The sequence below is a fragment of the Syngnathus floridae genome, chromosome 6, assembly GCF_059516105.1.
Source record: "Syngnathus floridae isolate MCC-2025c chromosome 6, RoL_Sflo_1.0, whole genome shotgun sequence".
Classification (NCBI taxonomy): Eukaryota; Metazoa; Chordata; class Actinopteri; order Syngnathiformes; family Syngnathidae; genus Syngnathus; species Syngnathus floridae.
The window spans coordinates 637,998-658,209 of NC_142418.1; the positions used below are offsets into that span (position 1 = coordinate 637,998).

At 44.5% G+C, this 20,212-nt stretch overlaps 2 protein-coding genes across 4 annotated transcripts in view; both read right to left on the reverse strand.

The window, feature by feature from the left end:
• Positions 1-20,212, reverse strand: part of LOC148395908 (uncharacterized) — a 52,101-nt gene that overhangs the window by 15,962 nt on the left and 15,927 nt on the right. The window lies entirely within an intron of this gene.
• The window catches only part of tat (tyrosine aminotransferase), a 42,593-nt gene that overhangs the window by 10,175 nt on the left and 12,206 nt on the right, over positions 1-20,212 (reverse strand). For both annotated transcript variants that reach the window (XM_088379675.1, XM_088379674.1), the window contains 3 exons: positions 17,483-17,621; positions 17,353-17,405; positions 1,971-2,123 (listed from right to left, as the gene is read on the reverse strand). In XM_088379675.1, the coding sequence (XP_088235801.1) occupies positions 1,971-2,123; positions 17,353-17,405; positions 17,483-17,621 (345 nt within the window). The remainder of the gene's footprint in view (positions 1-1,970; positions 2,124-17,352; positions 17,406-17,482; positions 17,622-20,212) is intronic.

Consider the following 20,212-nt stretch of genomic DNA (forward strand, 5'->3'; position numbering starts at 1 on the left):
GGGAGGATGGTCCAGAAATAGCTACGAGAGGGCCTTGCCAAAATTAACAGTAGCCAACTTCCTGGGAAGCTGAAGGGGTGGTGCTACCAGGTCACTCTCTTCCACCGAGTGACGTGGCCACTAAAAGTGGGAGAAATCCCATTGTCCATGACCAGTATGCTTGACGGAATTTCGAACAGTTACATCAGAAAGTGGTTGGGCTTGCCTCGCTGTTTCGGGGCAAAAGCATTCTGCAACTGCCTGTGAACCCCATCAGCACAGGATACAGACAGGAGAAGACTCGCCTCATCTTCAAGCTATGGAAGTCCAGAGAGCAGTAGTGACTGTCCATACCGGGAGGAAGTGGAGAGCCCAGGAGGAGGTGGACCAAGCAGTCGCCAAGCTGCAGCATTAGAAGATCCTTGGAAGAGTCCAAGTCAGTCGGGCAAGGCTGGGGGCAACCAACCCAGTTGTGGTCAAATGCCACAAGTGAGCAGAGGAAGACCATGGTAGTGGAATAGGTCTCATAAGTGGTGCAGGACAATACCTAATCAAGGTGGTGTCCCAGGGGAAACAGAGAGCTTGGATTCATTGGGAGGATACCATCCATAGAGTCATAACGTGGGGCCGACATCTGGCGAACCTCACAGTCACAGCTCAGTTTCCTCCTGAAGGCAGTGTATGACACGCTTCCAGAGTTCCAGAGTCCGACCCCTCCGTGCTGCAGGAATGACCGAAGCAAGCCTGAAGAGGGCAATCAAGGAGTTGGCGGAAGAGGCCGAGAAGGCGAGTTTCTGGATATGGCTGCGGAGGAAGGAGAGCAGTTGTGGCTCAACACCAGAATGAGGTCAGTAGTGCTGTGGGGAGACATCCCAACAAAAACCCTAACCCCCTAACGGCGAGGTGTCCTGATTAGGGGAAAAAACATCACTGAAAGATGGTTCCAGCTGATGACCCAGCAGCTGACATCAAAGTGCACTGGAGGAGGTGTGACAGGCAGACATGCCAAGCAGTTAAACCTCTGCTACTCATTACTCAAATTGTTTTGTTTGCAGAAAGTAACTAATAAAGTAAGTCATAATCCAATTTATAAATCATAATCCAATTTAGCAATTTTTCAAAACAAGTAATCAGTGATGTAACTATGTTACTTTAAAATCAAGAAATCGATATTGTAACAAAATTACTTTTTCAAGGTATCTGTGTCAACACTGTCTCTAGGACCCGAGTTGCCTACCCCTGAAAGAAAACTACTCACCACTGGCAGGTAGTGACGAACTAACTAACCTCAGATTTCTGATGTTATGAAATGTGCTGATGCTTCGGAGCTTGTCTTGGGCAAGAGTGGGCGTGACAAATTAAGCCCCAATTCGGGACAATCATGTAACCATTGACAAACAAGGCCTCTGATTGTGCAGATGATGTCATTGGTTTGTTCAACGTTACTCCAAGGTATCATTGGAGAGACTCCGTGCCGTTTTGTACTAGATGTTGACAGCTTTGTTGTGAGCTTCAGGTTAGTCGGTGAGTTAGAGTTGCTCTGTGCCTGAGAAAAGATTACTCGGAGTGTAGAAGTACTCGAGTGTGTGGTCATTGTATCTTTATGTTTAGTTGCTGCATGTCATATCACCTGTATAATAAAGGTAATAAGGCTCTTTAAATCATTGTGTCCTGGTTTGAAAACCTTCAGGGATTTGGACATTTTGAACTCATTTCCATTTATACTCATAAACAGTCTGCTTATGACTTACTATTATTTACTTTAAGCGAACGTAAACTATACACCGACTGCTAAAACTGAAATATTGCTACTTTTGGTCGTCTTGTTCAGCCTATAATCTTATTTAATTCTGTATATTTTACTGCTTTGTTTTGATGACCACTTGATGGCATCATGGAGTTAATAAAGCACCTTGACACTTCAAACCATGTGCAAACCAATTGGCTGGAAAGCCTCGGTGGTTCACAAGGCTTCATTTCGCCATCATTACCTCAGGTCCAAAGATGTTCTTTCTGTCGTGGATGAGGATCCATCCCAACCTCCAACCGGGCACGAGCCAGCGCTTAGCAAGGCCACCACAAGAAATGATTGGTACATCACTGCTGAGAGATGCCAGGGAGGGGCAGTCACAACCTGGGAATACCTGAGGAAAAACAAACAAAATTAAGTTCAGTGTTGCATTTGGTCGTGGATTTTTTTTTTTTTTGTATAAATACAGAAAACCAAAATGTTCTTTGAATCTTTCGACTCCACAAAGCTTAGTAATTATGTTGGTAATGAATTTTAATGACCTCACAGAACATTCAAGAACTGTAGAAACATAAAAATGGTGACTGGGCTGTCACTTAAAGGGACAATGAAGCGGGGCCAACAATGGCACTTACAATGGGGCAAAAAAGTATTTATCAGCCACCAATTGTGCAAGTTCTACCGCTCACAAGATGAGAGATGCCTGTAATTTACATCATACGTACACTTCAACTACGAGAGACAAAATAAAATTTAAAAAATCCGGAAAATCACATTGTCTGATTTTTAAGGAATTTATTTGCAAATTATGGTGGAAAATAAGTATTTGGTCAATAACAAAAGTTCATATTAGTACTTTGCTATATGCCATTGTTGGCAATGACAGAGGTCAAACGTTTTCTGTAAGTCTTCACTAGGTTTTCACACACTGTTGCTGGTATTTTGGCCCATTCCTCCATGCAGATCTCCTGATAATTACTATTAGCACAGCAAGAATTAATGATAAAGAATTGGGAAAATATAAGAGTACATCTATTGCTGAAGGATGAAAAAATTAGCAACTGGCGGTTCAGTGTCTTGCTCAAAGACACTTCAACGTGGTCACAATGGCTGAGGATCAAATCCACAACTTCTGGGTTGGTAGAAGACCACGCTATCACTGTGCCATGCCAAGTATAAGTAAAATCCTTATTACCGTATTTTTCAGACTAAAAGTCGCATCAGCCATAAAATGCACCATAAAGGGGAAAAAGTCGCACCGGAGTTTAGGTCGCATTTTGGGGGAAATTTATTTGACAACATCCAACACCAAGAACAGACATGAACCAGCAACAACAGGCTAAACAATACGGTATGCTAACGTGACATAAACACAAACGAGGAGCTGAGAACGGGCCTGACGTAACATTAACAGTGATTCAAATAACTATAACATAAACCATCTTTATTTATCAAACCATCTGTGTCACTCCAAATCATTAAATCCATCGAATTCTTCATCCTTTGTGTAAACAACGCCGCGTGTGCGGCGCGCCGCTGACGTCGGACTCGCCGTCAGTTGCAGTTCAAATTATTCCACAGGCCCATATAACTAGATATAAACTACTATATATGACATAACAATAACATAAACAACAATTTTATCGAACCATCCCTGTCACTCTATAATCATTAAATCCATTAGAATCTTCGTGCTTTGTGTAAACACCGGCGCTTCTAACCCCAGAAGTGTGAGCGGTGCACCGCTGACGTCAGTTGCAATTCAACTTATTCCACAGGCCCATATAACTATATATAAACTATATATATCAAACTATAATATAAACAACAATTTTATCAAACTATCCGTGTCACTCCAAATCATTAAACGCACCATAATCTTCGTCCTCTGTGTCAAAAAAAAAAAAAAAAAAAAAAAAAAAACAGCTGTTGTCTCTGGAACTCCATGCGCAGCTGACGTCAGCCTCGTCGTCAGTTGCGACTCCAATTATGCCACAGCTCTACGTATATATTATAGTCACTCCCCGTATACCGCCGATTGCGGCTGGGACTCCCCGTATGCCGCCGATTGCGGCTGGGACTCCACATATGCCGTCGATTGCGGCTGGGACTACCCGTATTCCACCGATTGCGGTGCAGACTCCCCGAATGCAGCCGATTGCATGCGGACTCCCCGAATGCCACCGATTGCGGCCGGGACTCCCCGTATGCTGGGGGGTAATGACATACCAGCAAATCAGTGTGACTTCTGCTGTCGCCTTTGCAAGACCAGTTCAGATATGCATGATCGCGAATTTACACGACATTCAGGTGTGTTCGGCCATCCGCTGGGGACGGGGGGTGGGGGGGGGGGGGGTAATAGCTTATCAGCTCTGCCGAACCCCTGAAGCCGACTCACCGAACCACTGCACTACACACTGTTCTTTAAATTATTTGTCTTGCCGTTATTAGGCCGTTTTAAATGGATAATGAGCTCTTAACTCTTTACTTTCCAGCGGCGAGGATACTCGTCATCAAAAGTAATGACGTAATATCCTGTAGATGAATATTCTCGTCAACTTCTTTTTATTTTATGAATGGGCTGATGAGACTCTTTGCCACCTTTCCACTTAATATCAAGCCTATAGACTTTATAGGGGTGTCAAAATCCAGTCCTCGGGGGCCGCATTCCTGTTTTCCAAGTTTCCCTCATTAAACACACCTGATTCAAATGATCATGTTCTGCAGGAGCCTGGTAATTGAATCAGGTGTGTTTAACAAGGGAAACTTGGAAAACATGTAGGAATGCGGCCCTCGAGGACTGGAGTTTGACACCTGTGCTAGAGCGCTGTAGTGGATAACTGTGACCACATAATGGCAGAGTTGCCCTTTCTGGCTCATAAAGCGGTAATCTGCCAGTCCAAATGAAAGAACAACGGCGAGTAGTTGTGAAGTTATGGAGGAAGAAGTCAGAGAGTAAGAGAACATGGCGAAACGAAAGCGATCGGCTTTCAAGCAGCTTAAAATCGAGCAAGCTACTGCTCGTCGTAAGCAAAATGATGAAGAGCAAGACAATGGAGCGAATTTACAGGAGGTGGCTGTAAATATGTAACAGACACGGGCGTCTATTTCAAAACCCAGCCATACACGTAGTGAGTGGCAATTGTTTGTGCCACAGTTCAGATAAATTGGCGTGGTGATTAATGCTCAGATGTGGGATACAGCGACACACAAAATATGTATAACTTGTAAACAGCAAACGTGCACATGCATGTGAGCACACACGCACAAACATCTTTGTAAATAGCCCCAAATTTGTAAATAGAATCAGAATCAGCTTTATTGGCCAAGTTTATTGGTACATGTAAAAGTTTTGCTGTTTTCATACTTTATCATATATGTAAATAAAAGTTTTTTGTCTGTTATTTATCCTTTTTGAAATGTTGGCACTTGTTTTCTTGCACTCGTTTGCGCTGCTGTGACAAGTAAATTTCCCCGCTGTGGGATGAATAAAGTTCTATCATCATCATCATCATCATCATCATCATCATCATCATCATCATCATCATCTCACCATCATCATCATTATCATCATCATCATCATCATCATCAGTATAAGGTAGAATCATACTTTTTTTTTCTAATGAAAGAACTAGACTGGTGGGACAAGTAGCATGGTTATGTGGGACAAACAACTTTTGGAAGCTTAAGGGATAGGCCCATTTGAGACAAAAGACAGATTTTTTATTTTTATTATAGGGGCAATCAAATATGTCAAAGGTTCAAAGGACCAGGCATTATAAAACTAAAATATACTGTAACTCAGGGGTGCTCAAACTTTTTCAGCTTACGAGCTATTTTTAAAATGACCAAGTCACAAAGAACTACCCACTACAATAAATAAAAAAATAAAAAAATAAATAAATAAATAAATAAATAATATAGTGCGTGTATTTTTGTAACGCACTTAGAAAATGACATTGTGAGAAAAAAGTCCAACTCCTATTCCGTATGAAAGTGATACGTTTTTGGCTTCTTACTTGGTCCAGCAACCCCACTCGTTTTTGATGGTCATAAACTTTCTTTTGTTTAAAAGAAAAAAGTAAGTGCGTGCGTTGATTAGCTTATAAACTTTGGTGGTTGGTGTGTGCGCGGCTGTTAAACATGCTGCGGTGAAGGGTTGTAGTCACTGTCTATTGTGCATGTGCGGTTCACTGTGATTGCCTCCCGACAGGCCTACCTGTATGTCAATCAAGCGATGGGCTGGATTCTAGCATAGAGCTTTTTTTTTTTTTTTTAACGTCATTAAATTGCGATCGACGTATTGAGCACCCCTGCTGTAAGTGAATCTTATCAAAATGAAAAGTGTAAAATACAGTGGAGCCTCGGTTTTCGAACGTCCCGGTTCTCGAACAAATCGGTATTCGAACAAATAATTCGAGATTTTTTTGTTTCGGATGTCGGACGAAATTCGGTTGTCGAACCTTGCGAGATGAGCCGAGAGGACCCGCATGCCAACAGACTCCGTTCGTTATTACATTCTCGTTACTCTGAGGATTGCATCAACTCTAATCATGCTTCCAAAGGAAGCAAGTGGGAGCAGTAAAGCATCCTAAACACAAAGACGCTCTTAAAACAATGCGACAGTGAGCGCCCGGCGCGCTGCGGTTGCGCGATCAGACCAAATTAAGCTCCTTGCGCACTAGGTCCACTTACATTTTGGAAAGTATGTCAGGACATTAAAAATATTTTAGAAATATTGTTGTTGGCTTCCGTCAGTCTCGAGAGACTATGGATTATGTGCCTTGGTGGTCATTGGTTGCTGGACCTGCAGTTCCTTCTGTGACTGAAGAGTCCAATTCTGGAGCCGCATGCCCTGTTGCAGATGTCACAGCTAAAGGCAGTAGAGTTTCAGGGTAGCTGAGCATCTCTTCTGTGTCTTTGAGCCCTTTTCTCTTCCATTTTCTTCTCTCTGTTCTCTTCCGTTTTCTTGATGACTGATTTGGTAACGGCTTTCCACCCTGAGCGATCTGCGGCCAGTGTCTCAAATTGTACTGGTGCGATGTTGCCCTCCTTCAAGCTCCGTTTACAAACATCTTTGAAGCGGAGAAGTGGTCTTCCGAGTGGTCTAGAGCCAGAGGCGAGCTCACCATACAAAATGTCTTTGGGAAGTCGACCATCTTGCATACGGGATACATGGCCAATCCACCGCAGACGTCTGTTTGTAAGGATGGCAAACATGCTGGAAATTCCTGCTCTGGTCAAGACCTCTTTGTTGGAAACGTGATCCTGCCATGAGATGTTGAGGATTCTCCTTAGACAGCGCTAGTGAAAACTGTTCAACTTGCGTGCCTGATGACTATACAGCGTCCAGCTCTCGCTCCCATATAGAAGTGTATTTAGAACGCAGGCCTGATACACTGAGATCTTGGTTTTGATGGTGAGCGAGCTATTTTCCCACACCCTCTTTGCTAGGCGGGCTAGCACCGATGAGGCCTTGCCGATTCTGACATCGATCTCTTTGACGAGGCTGAGACTGTTAGAGATGTTGGAGCCAAGGTAGGTGAAATCTTCGATCACATCGAGGCAACAGTCGTCAATTGAGATGTGAGGGGTAGAGCTGACACCTTGAGCTAAGATGTTCGTCTTCTTTATGCGAATTGTCAGACCGAACTCTCTACAAGCATGGGCAAAGGCATTTATAAGGTCTTGGAGGCCGGCTTCGGTATGTGATGTCAGTGCCGCATCATCCGCGAACAGCATTTCACGAATGAGAACTTTGCGCACACGTGTTTTTGCTCGAAGGCGGGTAAGGTTAAATAGGCTGCCATCACTTCGGGTGTGCAGGTACACCCCTTCTTCGGATGTCTCGAAGGCATATCGTTGCAATAGTGAAAAAAAGATGCCAAAGAGAGTTGGGGCAAGGACGCAGCCTTGCTTTACCCCACTTGTAATTGGGAAGGGTTCAGATTTTAATCCATTGCACTGTACAGTACCTTTCATATCCTTGTGAAAAGAGACAATCAGTCTCAGCAATTTAGGAGGACAGCCAATTCTGTGCAGGAGTGTGAACAGACCCGTTCTACTGACCAAATCAACGGCTTTCGTTAGGTCTATGAAGGCGATGTACAGTGGTCGCTGTTGCTCACGACACTTCTCTTGCAGTTGCCTTAATGAGAAGATCATGTCGATGGTGGATCTCCCTGTTCTAAAGCCACACTGGGATTCTGGATAAATCCGTTCAGCCAGTGGATAGAGTCTGTTTAGTATAACTCGGGCAAATGTCTTTCCCACGACAGAGAGTAGGGATATTCCGCGATAGTTGTTGCAATCACTTCTATCGCCTTTGTTCTTGTATAGTGTGATGATCTTGGCATCTCGCATGTCTTGAGGCACGTTTCCTTCATCCCAGCACTGTAAGAGTAGCTTGTGGAGATGCACGAGGAGACTGGTTTGTTTGGCTGCTTTGATGACCTCTGGGGGGATGCCGTCATTTCCTGGGACTTTACCGCTAGATAGGGAATCGACAGCCTTATACAGCTCCTGAATAGTGGGCGGTTCATCAAGCTCTTCCATGACAGGTAGTGGTGTTATGCCTTCCACAGCATTTACTGTGACTTCAGTTTCCCTCGTTAAAAGCTCTTGGTAATGCTCAGCCCATCTCTCCATTTGTTTGGTTCGATCTGTAATGATTGAACCAGTGCTTGACTTCAGAGGGGCAGTTTTGGTGACAGTGGGGCCGAATGCTATTTTCATCCCATCATACATTGCCCGGATATTGCCACAATCAGCGGAAGTTTGGATATTCTGGCATATACTCTGCCAGTATTTATTTGCGAACTGCCTGGCAAACTTCTGGGTGTCAGCTCTGGCTTTCCTCAGAGCTGCAAGTGTTTTGTCACTGGGATTGGCTTTGTAGTTGGGGAGGGCTGATCGATTACGTGAGATGGCCGGTTCAAGATTCATGATTCCCGCTTCAAACCAATCTGGGTTCATCTTCGTTCTTATTCCAAAGGAGTCGAGAGCAGTTGTGTATACTGCACTTCGCATGTGATTCCATTTTTCTTCTGCACTGCCAGTTGAGCATTTGTTAAGGGCTTCTTCGATGTTAACAGCAAAGCTTTTAATTAACTGAGGGTCCTGGGTCTTGGTTGTGTTTATGCGAGGCTGGCCCTTTGGCTTTGATCTATGAGCTCGTTTAGGTTGGAGGCACACTTGACTGGCGACCAAAGCATGGTCTGTATCACAGTCTGCGCTGTGATAGCTGCGAGTGATGTTGACGCAGTTGAGGAAGGATCGTCGATTGTTTGTCTGTTGTGGGCCATGTCTTGTCACCGTGGGACAGGGGGGAACGAAATTTCGGGTTTTTTGTGTGTCTTTGGCATGTGGAGAAATTGACAATAAAGCTGACTTTAACTTTGAGTGATAATGAGATCCAGTTGATGCCAGTGACGAGATCCAGGGTGCCGCCATGACACTCTGTGGCTGGGCTTTGTAAAGAAGAACGTATTTGTGATGCAGAGATCATGAAAGGAGCATAGTTCCAACAATCTTTGCCCATTTTCGTTCACCATGCCAACTCCAAACTGGCCAATACAGCAGGGCCAAGAGGAATTGTCCGAGCCAACACAAGCATTGAAGTCTCCCAGCAGGACCAGGTGCTCAGATGCAGGTATTTCCCTGATGAAAGTCTCAAGCTCGTCGTAGAATTGGTCTTTTTCCTCTTCTGATGAGGTGAGTGTTGGGGCGTAGGCGCTCACAATGTTTACAAGGCCAGACGTGGTTTCAATGCGCATGATGAGGATGCGGGTGGTGCCCACTGTTGGTGGCGTGCAAGCAGGCAGGAGGGAGTTCCTCACTGCGAAACCTACACCATGCATACGATGTTCCCCTGGGGCCTTTCCTTGCCAGAAGAGTGTGTAGTCTTTCTCTCTGATGCTGCCGTTGGATAATAGCCTGGTTTCTTGCACTGCAGCAACGTCGATGTTCAGACGTGTCAGCTCGCGGTTGATGACAGCTGTCTTTCTAGCATCGTTTATCTGTTTCGGGTCATTGGTGATCCCTGGACATAAAGTTCTAACATTCCATGTTGCCAGTCTAAGCGCTGGCGGCTTTGATTTATTTTTATTATTGCCTGGTGCATGGATTACAGTCCGCCGTTCGGATTTTATCCAAGCTCCAAGCACCCATTGAAGCAGACGGACTGTGGCGGGTCAGCACCTAATTGGCTAGGGGCTGCCCAGTTTAGGCGGGCGGTAGCTGACCAGTGGGATGCGATGATCCCTCCCACCGTTGGAGACAACCCGTAGCGCCTGAGCTGACGCCAATTGGCTCAGGCTTAGAACTCGTAACTGCTGTCTCCCGAATTGTTTCTGTCACTAAGACAGCGACAATGAGTGACCTATCCAAGGCACAGGCCTGGGCACAGTGTATGGAGACCTTGGGTTGCCCAGTCGTCAAGATCCCCCTCTCGGCTTTGTTGGTGTGGTCCAGAGGAATGCAAGCAATACATGAGAAATATAATGCGAACTATAATGCGACCAGCGCGGTGTAGTTGCGCGGTCAGCGACGCGCTACGGTTGCGCGTTCGGTGGTGCGCTGTAGTTGCGCGATCGGAAAAAATTAAGCTCCCTGCGCACTGAGGTCCACTTACATTTTGGAAAGTACATAAGGACTTTACAAATATTTTCTAAATTTCAGCGACAGCTCTGTCACAATAATGCGACCAGCGCATTGCAGTTGCGCGGTCGGCGACGCGCTACGGTTGCGTGTCCGGCGGTGCGCTGCAGTTGCCCGATCGGACAAAAATGCGCAAATGAAAAACTGCTTAAAAAAGGCTTCTTTTTTTTTTTTTTTTGCTTGGAACGGATTAAATTTTTGTCCATTATTTGTAATGGGAAAAAATGACTCGGAATTCAAACGATTCACTTCTCAAACAGCCTACTGGAACGGATTGTGGTCGAAAACCGAGGCTCCACTGTATTAGCATATCCTATTCAACAGCTTCAACATACTGTAAGTCAGTGGTGGATGCTGTTCTTTCAAGGGCTTACATCATTAGGGCTTACATCATAAAATGTGTCGGTTTATTTGTATGTAAATTCTACGTTTTCTTCTGTAACCCTGCCATACCACCAAAGCATCTTTTCCAGGTTCTTGACTAGAGGTGGGGGAAATTTCCGATTCTTAGATTAATCACGATTCGGCCGTGGAAGAATCGAGAACGATTCGCAAATTCAGATTATTTAAATATGCCAAGTAAGGCGGAATTAAAATACTGTAAGCGCATTCTCCGAGATGCTATGCGGAACGGACCGAGAGCACAGTAGCAAACCCAGCACATCCGCATTACACTCCTCCAGAAAAAAAACCCCAAACATGGCTGAGCCTGAGATATTCAATCCACTTTGCCGAGACATCCGACCTGCTCCTATAAATTTAAAAGCAGACGTGTGGAATCATTTTGGATTCTACAATGTTGACGAAGGAAATGAATTGGACAAAAGCTACGTTGTATGCAAGATTTGTCGCGCTAAAATAAAATACTTTGGCAACACAATGAATATGAGAAGTCACACAACACGATTCCACCCTACAGAGGAAGTGAGAAAGCCGGCTGCTGCTGTTGCTACTAGCAGCCAGAGAACAATTGAGGACGCTCTGAGTAAGCTGCCAAACACATTGCAAAAGGCCAAGCGAATTACGAAAGGCATCGCGGAATTCATTGCAATGGGTTTGCAACTGTATTCGGTTGAAGAGAATCGGGGATTTCGGAGAATGACGGAGGCAACGGAGCTGAGGTACGTCATACCATCCTGACGCTATTTCACCAACACGGCCGTCCCGGCACTCTACAAGCAGACTAAAGCAGAAATAACATCATCGCTTTTGAATGTAGACCGAGTCGCCGTTACATGTGACGCGTGGACGTCTGTAGCCACCGAGTCATTTGTTACTCTAACAGCGCATTTTATAACCGGTGAATGGGAGCTGAAAGCACACGTGCTTCAAACAAGAGCAATGCATGAAAGCCACATTCAGTGAGGCAAAAACAAATGTGGAAGAAGTGCGTCATATACATAAATTAAAAATGCATAAATAATCGTTTTATAATTGAATTGTAGCCTCTGAATCGTAATCGTAATCGAATTGTGAGGTGCCTCAAGATTCCCACCCCTAGACTTGACTACTGTCCTCTCAATGGCCAGCAGAGCTAGGCTGCTTAAAAGGCCTTGGCCCATGGTGTTGCAGGTGTAAGACTTGAGTCGCTTTAAACAGGAGAAGCTCCTCTCTTCACCTGCAGATGTAGCTCCAATCGTTGCCACTAATGACAATCTGTTTGTGCACTTGTGCACTTGAGGCATTGCACTGTCCAACTCCATGTCTTTCAGAAACTGCAAGAAATCACATAGATTTCCTCTGCTGCCCTGCAAGTCCTGGTTTTAATACAGGACTTTTAACAAAGAAAATGTCACGAAGAGATTAAGTAAGTCAAGTCAACTCTGAACAGAATGAAAATCAAAAAATGGCTGTCCGATGGGCAGGAGAAAGCCCAGCATTTATCCAATGACGTTTCGCTTTGCTGCAATTTTTGCTTCCCTATTGAACTCGGTGAACGCTCAACGTCTGAACTGTTTAAAGCACTGTGAAGCTGCCGGAATGAGTTGTTGTTACCAGTGATAAGCTGATTCTGAACAAAAGTTCAGCGCGATGTAGTGCATATTTAGTCAATGACATGTACACACAACAGTATATATTTGATAACTTATTTTTTGACATTTTGGGGAAACTCCTCCGTAAGTCATCACCTTATCGTGGTGGAGGGGTTTGCGTGCCCCTATGATCCTAGGAGCCATGTTGTCTGGGGATTCATGCCCCTGGCAGGGTCAACCATGGCAAAAGGGTCCTAGGTGAGGGGTCATACAAAGCACGGCTCAGAAGACCTCTTATGATGACTAAAATATATGGACCTAGTTTTCCCTCACCCGGACGCAGGTCACCGGGGCCCCCCTCTGAAGACAGGCCCGGAGGTGGGGCTCGAAGGCGAGCGCCTGGTGGCCGGGCCTTCGCCCGTTTTGGGGCTGTCCTGGCTGACACGCCTCTGCAACATTCCGTGGACATCGGGGACGGTGCCTCTTGATTGGCAGACTGGGGTGGTGGTTCCCCTCTTTAAGAAGGGGGATCGGAGGGTGTGTTCCAACTACAGAGGAATCACATTCCTCAGCCTCCCAGGTAAGGTCTATTCAGGCGTGCTGGAGAGAAAGGTCCATCGGGAGGACGAACCTCGGATTCAGGAGGAGCAGTGTAGCTTTCGTCTTGGCCGTGGAACAGTGGACCAGCTCTACACCCTCGGCAGGATCCTCGAGGGGGCATGGGAGTTCGCTCAACCAGTCCACATGTGTTTTGTGGACTTGGAGAAGGCGTTCGACTGTGGGCCCTCGGGAGGTTCTGTGGAGGGTGCTTCGGGAGTACGGGGTGCCGAACCAACTGATAAGAGTGGTTTGGTCCGCATTTCCGGCAGTAAGTCGGATTCGTTCCCAGTGAGGGTTGGACTCCGCCAAGGCTTCCCTTTGTCACCTATTTGGTTCATAACTTTTATGGACAGAATTTCTAGGTGCAGCCGAGCCGTTGAGGATGTCCGGTTTGGGAACCTCAGCATTGCGTCTCTGCTTTTTGCAGGGTTGGGGTTAGGGCTGGCTTCTTCAAGCCGTGATCTCTAGCTCTCACTGGAGCGGTTCGCAACCGAGTGTGAAGCGGTTGGGATGAGGGTCAGCACCTCCAAATTCGAGTCCATGGTCCTCGGTCGGAAAAGGATGGAATGCCCTCTCCGGATCAGGAATGAGATCCTGCCCCAAGTGGAGGAGTTCAAGTGTCTTGGGATCTTACTCACGAGTGAGGGCAGGATGGAGCGCGAGATCGACAGGCGGATCGGTGCAGCGTCGGCAGTAACGTAGACTCTGTACCGGTCCGTGGTGGTGAAGAGTGTCACGGAACAGAGACAGGACGACCAAGTGCGCACGATCCTTTATTGAAAAGGAGGAAAGGGGAAGTGGAACGCTGGACTTGCGGTCTGGCGTGGCTGAGCAGCAGAGCACAGCGTGTAGTCGTAGTCGGAGGCAGGCAGGTTGTTGAGACAGGCGGCGATCAGGAGCGTGCTCAAAGGACGAGCAAGTAGTCAGGGCAGGCGGCAATCAGGTGTGGTCGGTCAGTTTACGGAAGCAGTTGGCAACAAAGATTGTTCAGGGGACAAAAAGGCTGTGGTGTCACGGGCAGGGTAAGGAGACGAACTGACAACCACTGGCAGAATGCACAGAGGTTAAGTAGTGGACCTAACGAGCTGTAGCAGGTGCTGGCAATTCCTTGATTTGGGCTTGGCTGAGAGTCAGGTGACGCAGGAACGTGACAGAAGAGAGAGCTGAGCCAAAAGGCAAAGCTCTCGATTTACCGGTCGATCTACGCTCCTACCCTCATCGATGGTCACGAGCTATGGGTCGTGACCGAAAGAACGAGATCTCGGATACAAGCGGCCGAAATGAGTTTCCTCCGCAGGGTGTCCTGGCTCTCTCTTAGAGATAAGGTGAGAAGCTCGGTCATCCGGAAGAGACTCGGAGTAGAGCCACAGCTCTTCCACGTTGAGAGGAGCTAGATGAGGTGGCTCGGGTATCTCATCAGGATACCTCCTGGCACCTCCCTGGGGAGGTGTTCGGGCATATCCCACCGGTAGGAGACCCTGTGGACAACCCAGGACGCACTGGAGAGACTATGTCTCTCAGCTGGCCTGGGAACGCCTTGGGATCCCCGGGATGAGCTGGATGAAGTGCCTGGGGAGAGGGAAGTCTGGGAGTCCCTCCTAAAGCTGCTGCCCCCGCGACCCGACCCCGGATAAGCGGAAGAAGATGGATGGATGGATGGATGGATGGATGGATGGATGGATGGATGGATGGATGGATGGATGGATGGATGGATGGATGGATGGATGGATGGATGGATGGATGGATGGATGGATGGATGGATGGATGGATGGATGGATGGATGGATGGATGGATGGATGGATGGATGGATGGATGGATGGATGGATTTTAGGGGAAGCCCTTGCAGTCTTAGATCAATTGCCTTTGCTCTGAGTGATAGGCTGTAATGCCTGGAAGACATTTATTAGAAAACAAGCAAAATCTTTTTTTCATAACAATTACTGTCAGTGGAGAACAGAAAAGTAAAGAAAATATAACTCCTATCAAGCAGAAGAAACAGTTTTCAGGACAATGCAGCAACCCATATGGTCGCAGCCGACCAACATTTCCTGGCAAGTTGGCTGCTGATATGAATGACCAATGCAGTCTCCCGTTTGAGACTGTTGGTAAGAATGAAGAAGCGTGCACCAGTTTAATGTATGAGTTAGCCAATCAACTATCCCGTCTTTTCTTTGCCTCTTAACATAAGTTAACAGTAGTAGCCAACACCTATGAACGTATTCCTGTTTTAATTTAGGCAAGGTCAAATAACAAAGCAGGACTGATGGCCAATTTGCATGAGGCGGAACAAAGGGTAAAACATCTGTACACGCAATGGCAACGTAAACCGGGACAGGTGGTCACCCTAAAAGCAGACAATTTTCTATTTGGTTTGTTACCATTATTGTTGAGGAGAATAAAAAAGTGTGGAACAAAAGCCAATGAGACCTATGAGTTTCACATACAAGATATTGGTTCACATTAAGGCCAAACAATATTCTTGACGCGGGCACAGGGAAGCGCCCAATGTCCCATTGGCCACAAACAAACACACTTTTGAAATAAAGTGTCACTCAAATCAGCCAACTATTTCGTAGAAAGCTGATTTATTTTATGTTTTGTACTCAGAGTGAGAGCACATACGTACATTTCTGACCTTGTCCTGTTCACTGACAGTCTCCCATCAGTGATGAAAAAAAAGCCTCATGGTCATCCCCACTCCCAATTTCCTCAACAATTTCTTCATTCCTATGCATCTGTTTTGATTGCAAACATATGCAGCCCAACATGCACAGTCATTCTTCTGCTGCAAAATGGGGAATGATCATACGTATCTTGGCAGTGTGGGGAGCTTTTGTGAATGTACTAAACAACCCCAACCTTTCCACTCCCCCAAACTCCTGCTCAACACAAACATGCAAGGCTGAGAACAAAGTGAAGCAATAGATTTGTGCACTGGATAGGAAATTAAAGTGCATTTCGTGAAAAGATGGTTCCTCATAGCTCCTTTTAATTAATGGATGGATTTTTTTTACAATTTGCGTACTATCTATGTAAGGCTTTAACAAAGCAGACTCGTATGTTTAAATAAATTCTATTGAGTAAAAATTGTTCAGTTGGAAATAGATATTAATTCAAGATTATCGTGTTTACATTATTAACATGGAACACTGACTTTAAATACGTTAATATTTACCTGTCAAATATTATTAGTCAAATAAAATTACCATTAGGAGAAATGGCTGGGAAGAAAATATTACAGGTGTCTTTTGTTTAATCACATATTCTTCCAACAGAATTTTTTATGATTACCAACATGTAAATTTCAGTTTAACAAGGGTGGGGTTAGCTCATTTTACTATAGTTAGTTCAGCGTTGCATGAGAAAATTAATACATTTTTAACACGGAACACTGACTTTAAATACGCTAATACATACCTGTCAAATATTATTAGTCAAATAATATTACCAACTGCTGAGAGGAAAATAATACAGGTGTCTTTTGTTTAATCACATATTCTTACAACAGATTTTTTTTATAATTACCAACATGTAAATTGAGTTTAACAAGGGCGAGGTTAGCTCTTTTTACTATAGTTAGTTCAGCGTTGCATGAGAAAATTAAACTAAAATATTCATCCATATTCAACACTGCTTATCCTGTTCAGGTTCGCGGGTGGTGCTGGAGCCCATCCCAGCTGACATTGGGCAAAAGGCAGACTGCACTCTGAATTGGTCACGAGCCAGTTGCAGGGCACATATAGAGACAAACAAACAATCATACCTACATGCACACCACCACAAGGGAATCTATCTGTTGCCTGCACATTGTAAGTCAGGCGAGTGTACCCCTACACCATCAGCGAATTAATAATACATAATTTAATTGATTATAAGATCCTTGTTCTGTGAATTTCCACTGACAGTCAGATCTACAGTACTGTGAAAAAGTATTTGCCCTCTTCTCAAATTATTATTTTTTGCATCGTTTTCTTATTTAAATGTTTCAGCTCATCAAATAAATGTAAATATCAGACCAAAATAACACAAATAACATTTGACAGGCCTGTGTATACCCGTGAATATAGAGGCCAGGAGGACAAAAAAAAAAGCATTTCGATCTGTCCTCAGACCTTTTTTTTTTTTTTTTAAACTTTCCCATCCCGGCCGGTCGGTCGGTCGGTAAGATAGATGGCTGGATTAGACAGATAGAATGTCACGGGGACATTCAATGTATCATATAGTATATAATGCTGTGGTATTGTCTACTATCCTCTAGGACAAATACCACAAAACAAACAATCTCTGCTGTCACTTGTATTGAAAAATGTGTCTTGCCATTTCTCCATAAAGGCTAGCCAAATGCACATGTCAATTTGATACAACATTTTAAAACCACTACAGTGGACTCACCATGTTGCCATAGATTTCATCTGCCAGGATGGGTAAACAGTTTCTGGAAGCCACTGTGAAAAACAACAACCAATAAATAAATCTATAGAGGGGATTTATGTGCAAGAGTTGCAACAGTATTGCTCCTGACCTGTGAGGATCTTCTGTAGGTGTTCTTTGGTGAAAACAGAGCCACATGGATTGGACGGGTTGGTGACAATTAGAAGGGATGTCTTATCATCAACCAGGCTCTCCAAATGTTGCAGATCCACCTCCCATGAGTTCTCCGGCTAGCAGTTTTGGAATTATTAGTTAATCATCAACTTAATGTATCACTTCTGTTAAAACATACGACACAATCAGCTTGCCACAATTGTGGTTCAACCACCTTTGATCCCCGAGAAAAATCCTTGCAAGAACCAGATCACACACAATGCAGGAGAGGAATGTCAGAGTGAGGCTTCCAAGCAGCAAAGCAGTTGAGTATTTCTTTTTAATTGTGGTGTTCATACATCAGATTTCCTGGTGTAGTAATTAGGTCCAATCAAGGCGTAGGTTCAAGGAGGAATAAAATACTCATGTAATTTGCAATTTTACTCCAGTGGATGTCTCAGAAAAGTGTAGGATTGTGCAAAATTATCTTCAAATTCAATTGATCAAATACAAATGAAGTAAAATGAAATTACTCCGCAATGCTGATGTTCTCTTCCATTATACTGGAGTTGCATGCCAAACAGCCTTGTATTAAACCATTATGTTTTGTAAGTTGTTCTATTTTTGAAGTGATGAATAGTTAATTTACATCCACAACCTCAAGATTTCTTGTTGCTTCTATGTCTATTATGTAACATGAAGTTTCAATATACAGTTGAACCCCGGAATCCGTTCCATGAGTGTTGAGAAGCGAAGCTATTGAGTTCCGAAGCAATTTGTCTAATTTTATCTATAAGTACATAAAACCACAAAAAAATCGTATGTGATTTACAAGACAAACAATAAGCTCTAAATAAATTAAACATGAGAAAATAACACGATTTAAATACAAAACGTACTTACCCATGGTAGAAGAGCCAAAGTCTTGGAAATAATGTTCCATAAGCAAATCAATCCAAATGAAAGGATGGCTATAGTTTACAACAGGGGTGTCAAACTCATTTTTGTCGCGGGCCGCATCGTAGTCACATTTTCCTTCAGAAGGCCATTATGACAGTCAACCCAAATAAATATATGAACGCCTCATATTATATACAGTAAAAGCTACAAAACTAACAATTCGTTTTCAAATCAGACTAGTGGAAACATTTCAAATATTTTAAAAAGCTGATTTTTAAAAGTGAAGACAATTTGCAATTTTAGGGATGACATCCATTTGCTGCATCCTTTGTCTTCGCGGGCCACAGAAAATGATGTGACGGGCCTTGAGTTTGACACATGTGGTTGAGAACTACTGTAGTTCTTTTTACACGGTTGTTATCGCGTGAACTCAACTTTTCAGCGTGAACCCCGTGATCTTGTGGTCTTGCTGGTGCAGCTTTCTTGACACCAGCACACTCGACCGCAATCGGGCGTCACTGAACAACAATGCCAACTAACTAACTAACTAACTAACTAACTAACTAACTAACTAACTAACTAACTAACTAACTAACTAACTAACTAACTAACGGAGGAAGCTTTGTTCAACTTCAGAGGCAAAGATTTTTCTACATTTTTCGTCAAAATCCAAATGTTGAGTGCCGAAGCGATTGAGTTCCACTGTACCTACTATGACTATCCAATACATTAATTTTAATTTTGACACTTTTGATGTGTTTGTTGATTTGGGAATCATTTATCTTTTTTTCTCCCTTTAGCAAAGCATTGCAGGCAAGTGCATCAAAAAGTGGCTATGTTCCTGACGATGAAGATTTGGCATCAAAGGGTTGACACTGTCAGACCCTGTGGAAAATCATGTGACGATAAGCTATCTTTAATGGTTGATATTAACTAAATAATTGTGTGTGAGTTAGTTTGGAGTTTAATTTAATTTGTTTAATTATGATGGAGTTTTATGTCTTCCAAAACCGCAAATCCTCACAAGGATCGCGGGAATGCTAGAACCTATTCCAGCAGTCTTTGGGCGGTAGGCGGGCACACCCTGAACTGGTCACCAGCCAATCACTGGTCACTTATAGACAATTTGGAGTGGTTTAACGACCTACCATGCATAAAGAAAATCCACGCAGGCACAGGCAGAACAAGCAAACTGCATACAGAAAGGCCGGAATCAAACCCTGCACTTCTGAACTGTGAGGTGGATGGAGTAACCAGTGCCCCAGCGTGCTGCCTAATTAATTTCATCATCCATCCATTTTCTGGACAGCTTCTCCTCACAAGGCTCACGGGGGTGCTGGAGCCTATCCCAGCCAGCTTTGGGCAGTAGACTGGGGACACCTTCAACTGAACGCAGCCAATTGCAGGGCACACATAGACAAATAGACATTCACACTAACACTCTCACCTACGGGCAACTTGGAGTGATCAATTGGCCTACCGTGCATGTTTTGGGATGTGGGAGGAAATCCGGAGTACCTGGAAGTAACCTACGCAAGCACAGAGAGAACATGCTAGGAGGAAGCGGAATCAAATTCAGCACTCTGCACTGTCACGCAGATGGGCTAATCCATATATGGGCAAACGATGGCCCGCGGGCCACATCCGGCCCACGGGGCCGTTTAATCCGGCCCGCCAAACCTGAATAAATTGTGTTATTAAATTTTTTTCGTCATTTTCCCTGCAATGAATGCATTTCCCCAGTAGATGGGGAAACGCCCGCCCGCGCATTTACTCCCGGAAGCCGTGTCAGAAAGCTCGGTGCACACTCAGAAGTGTGTGTACGTAC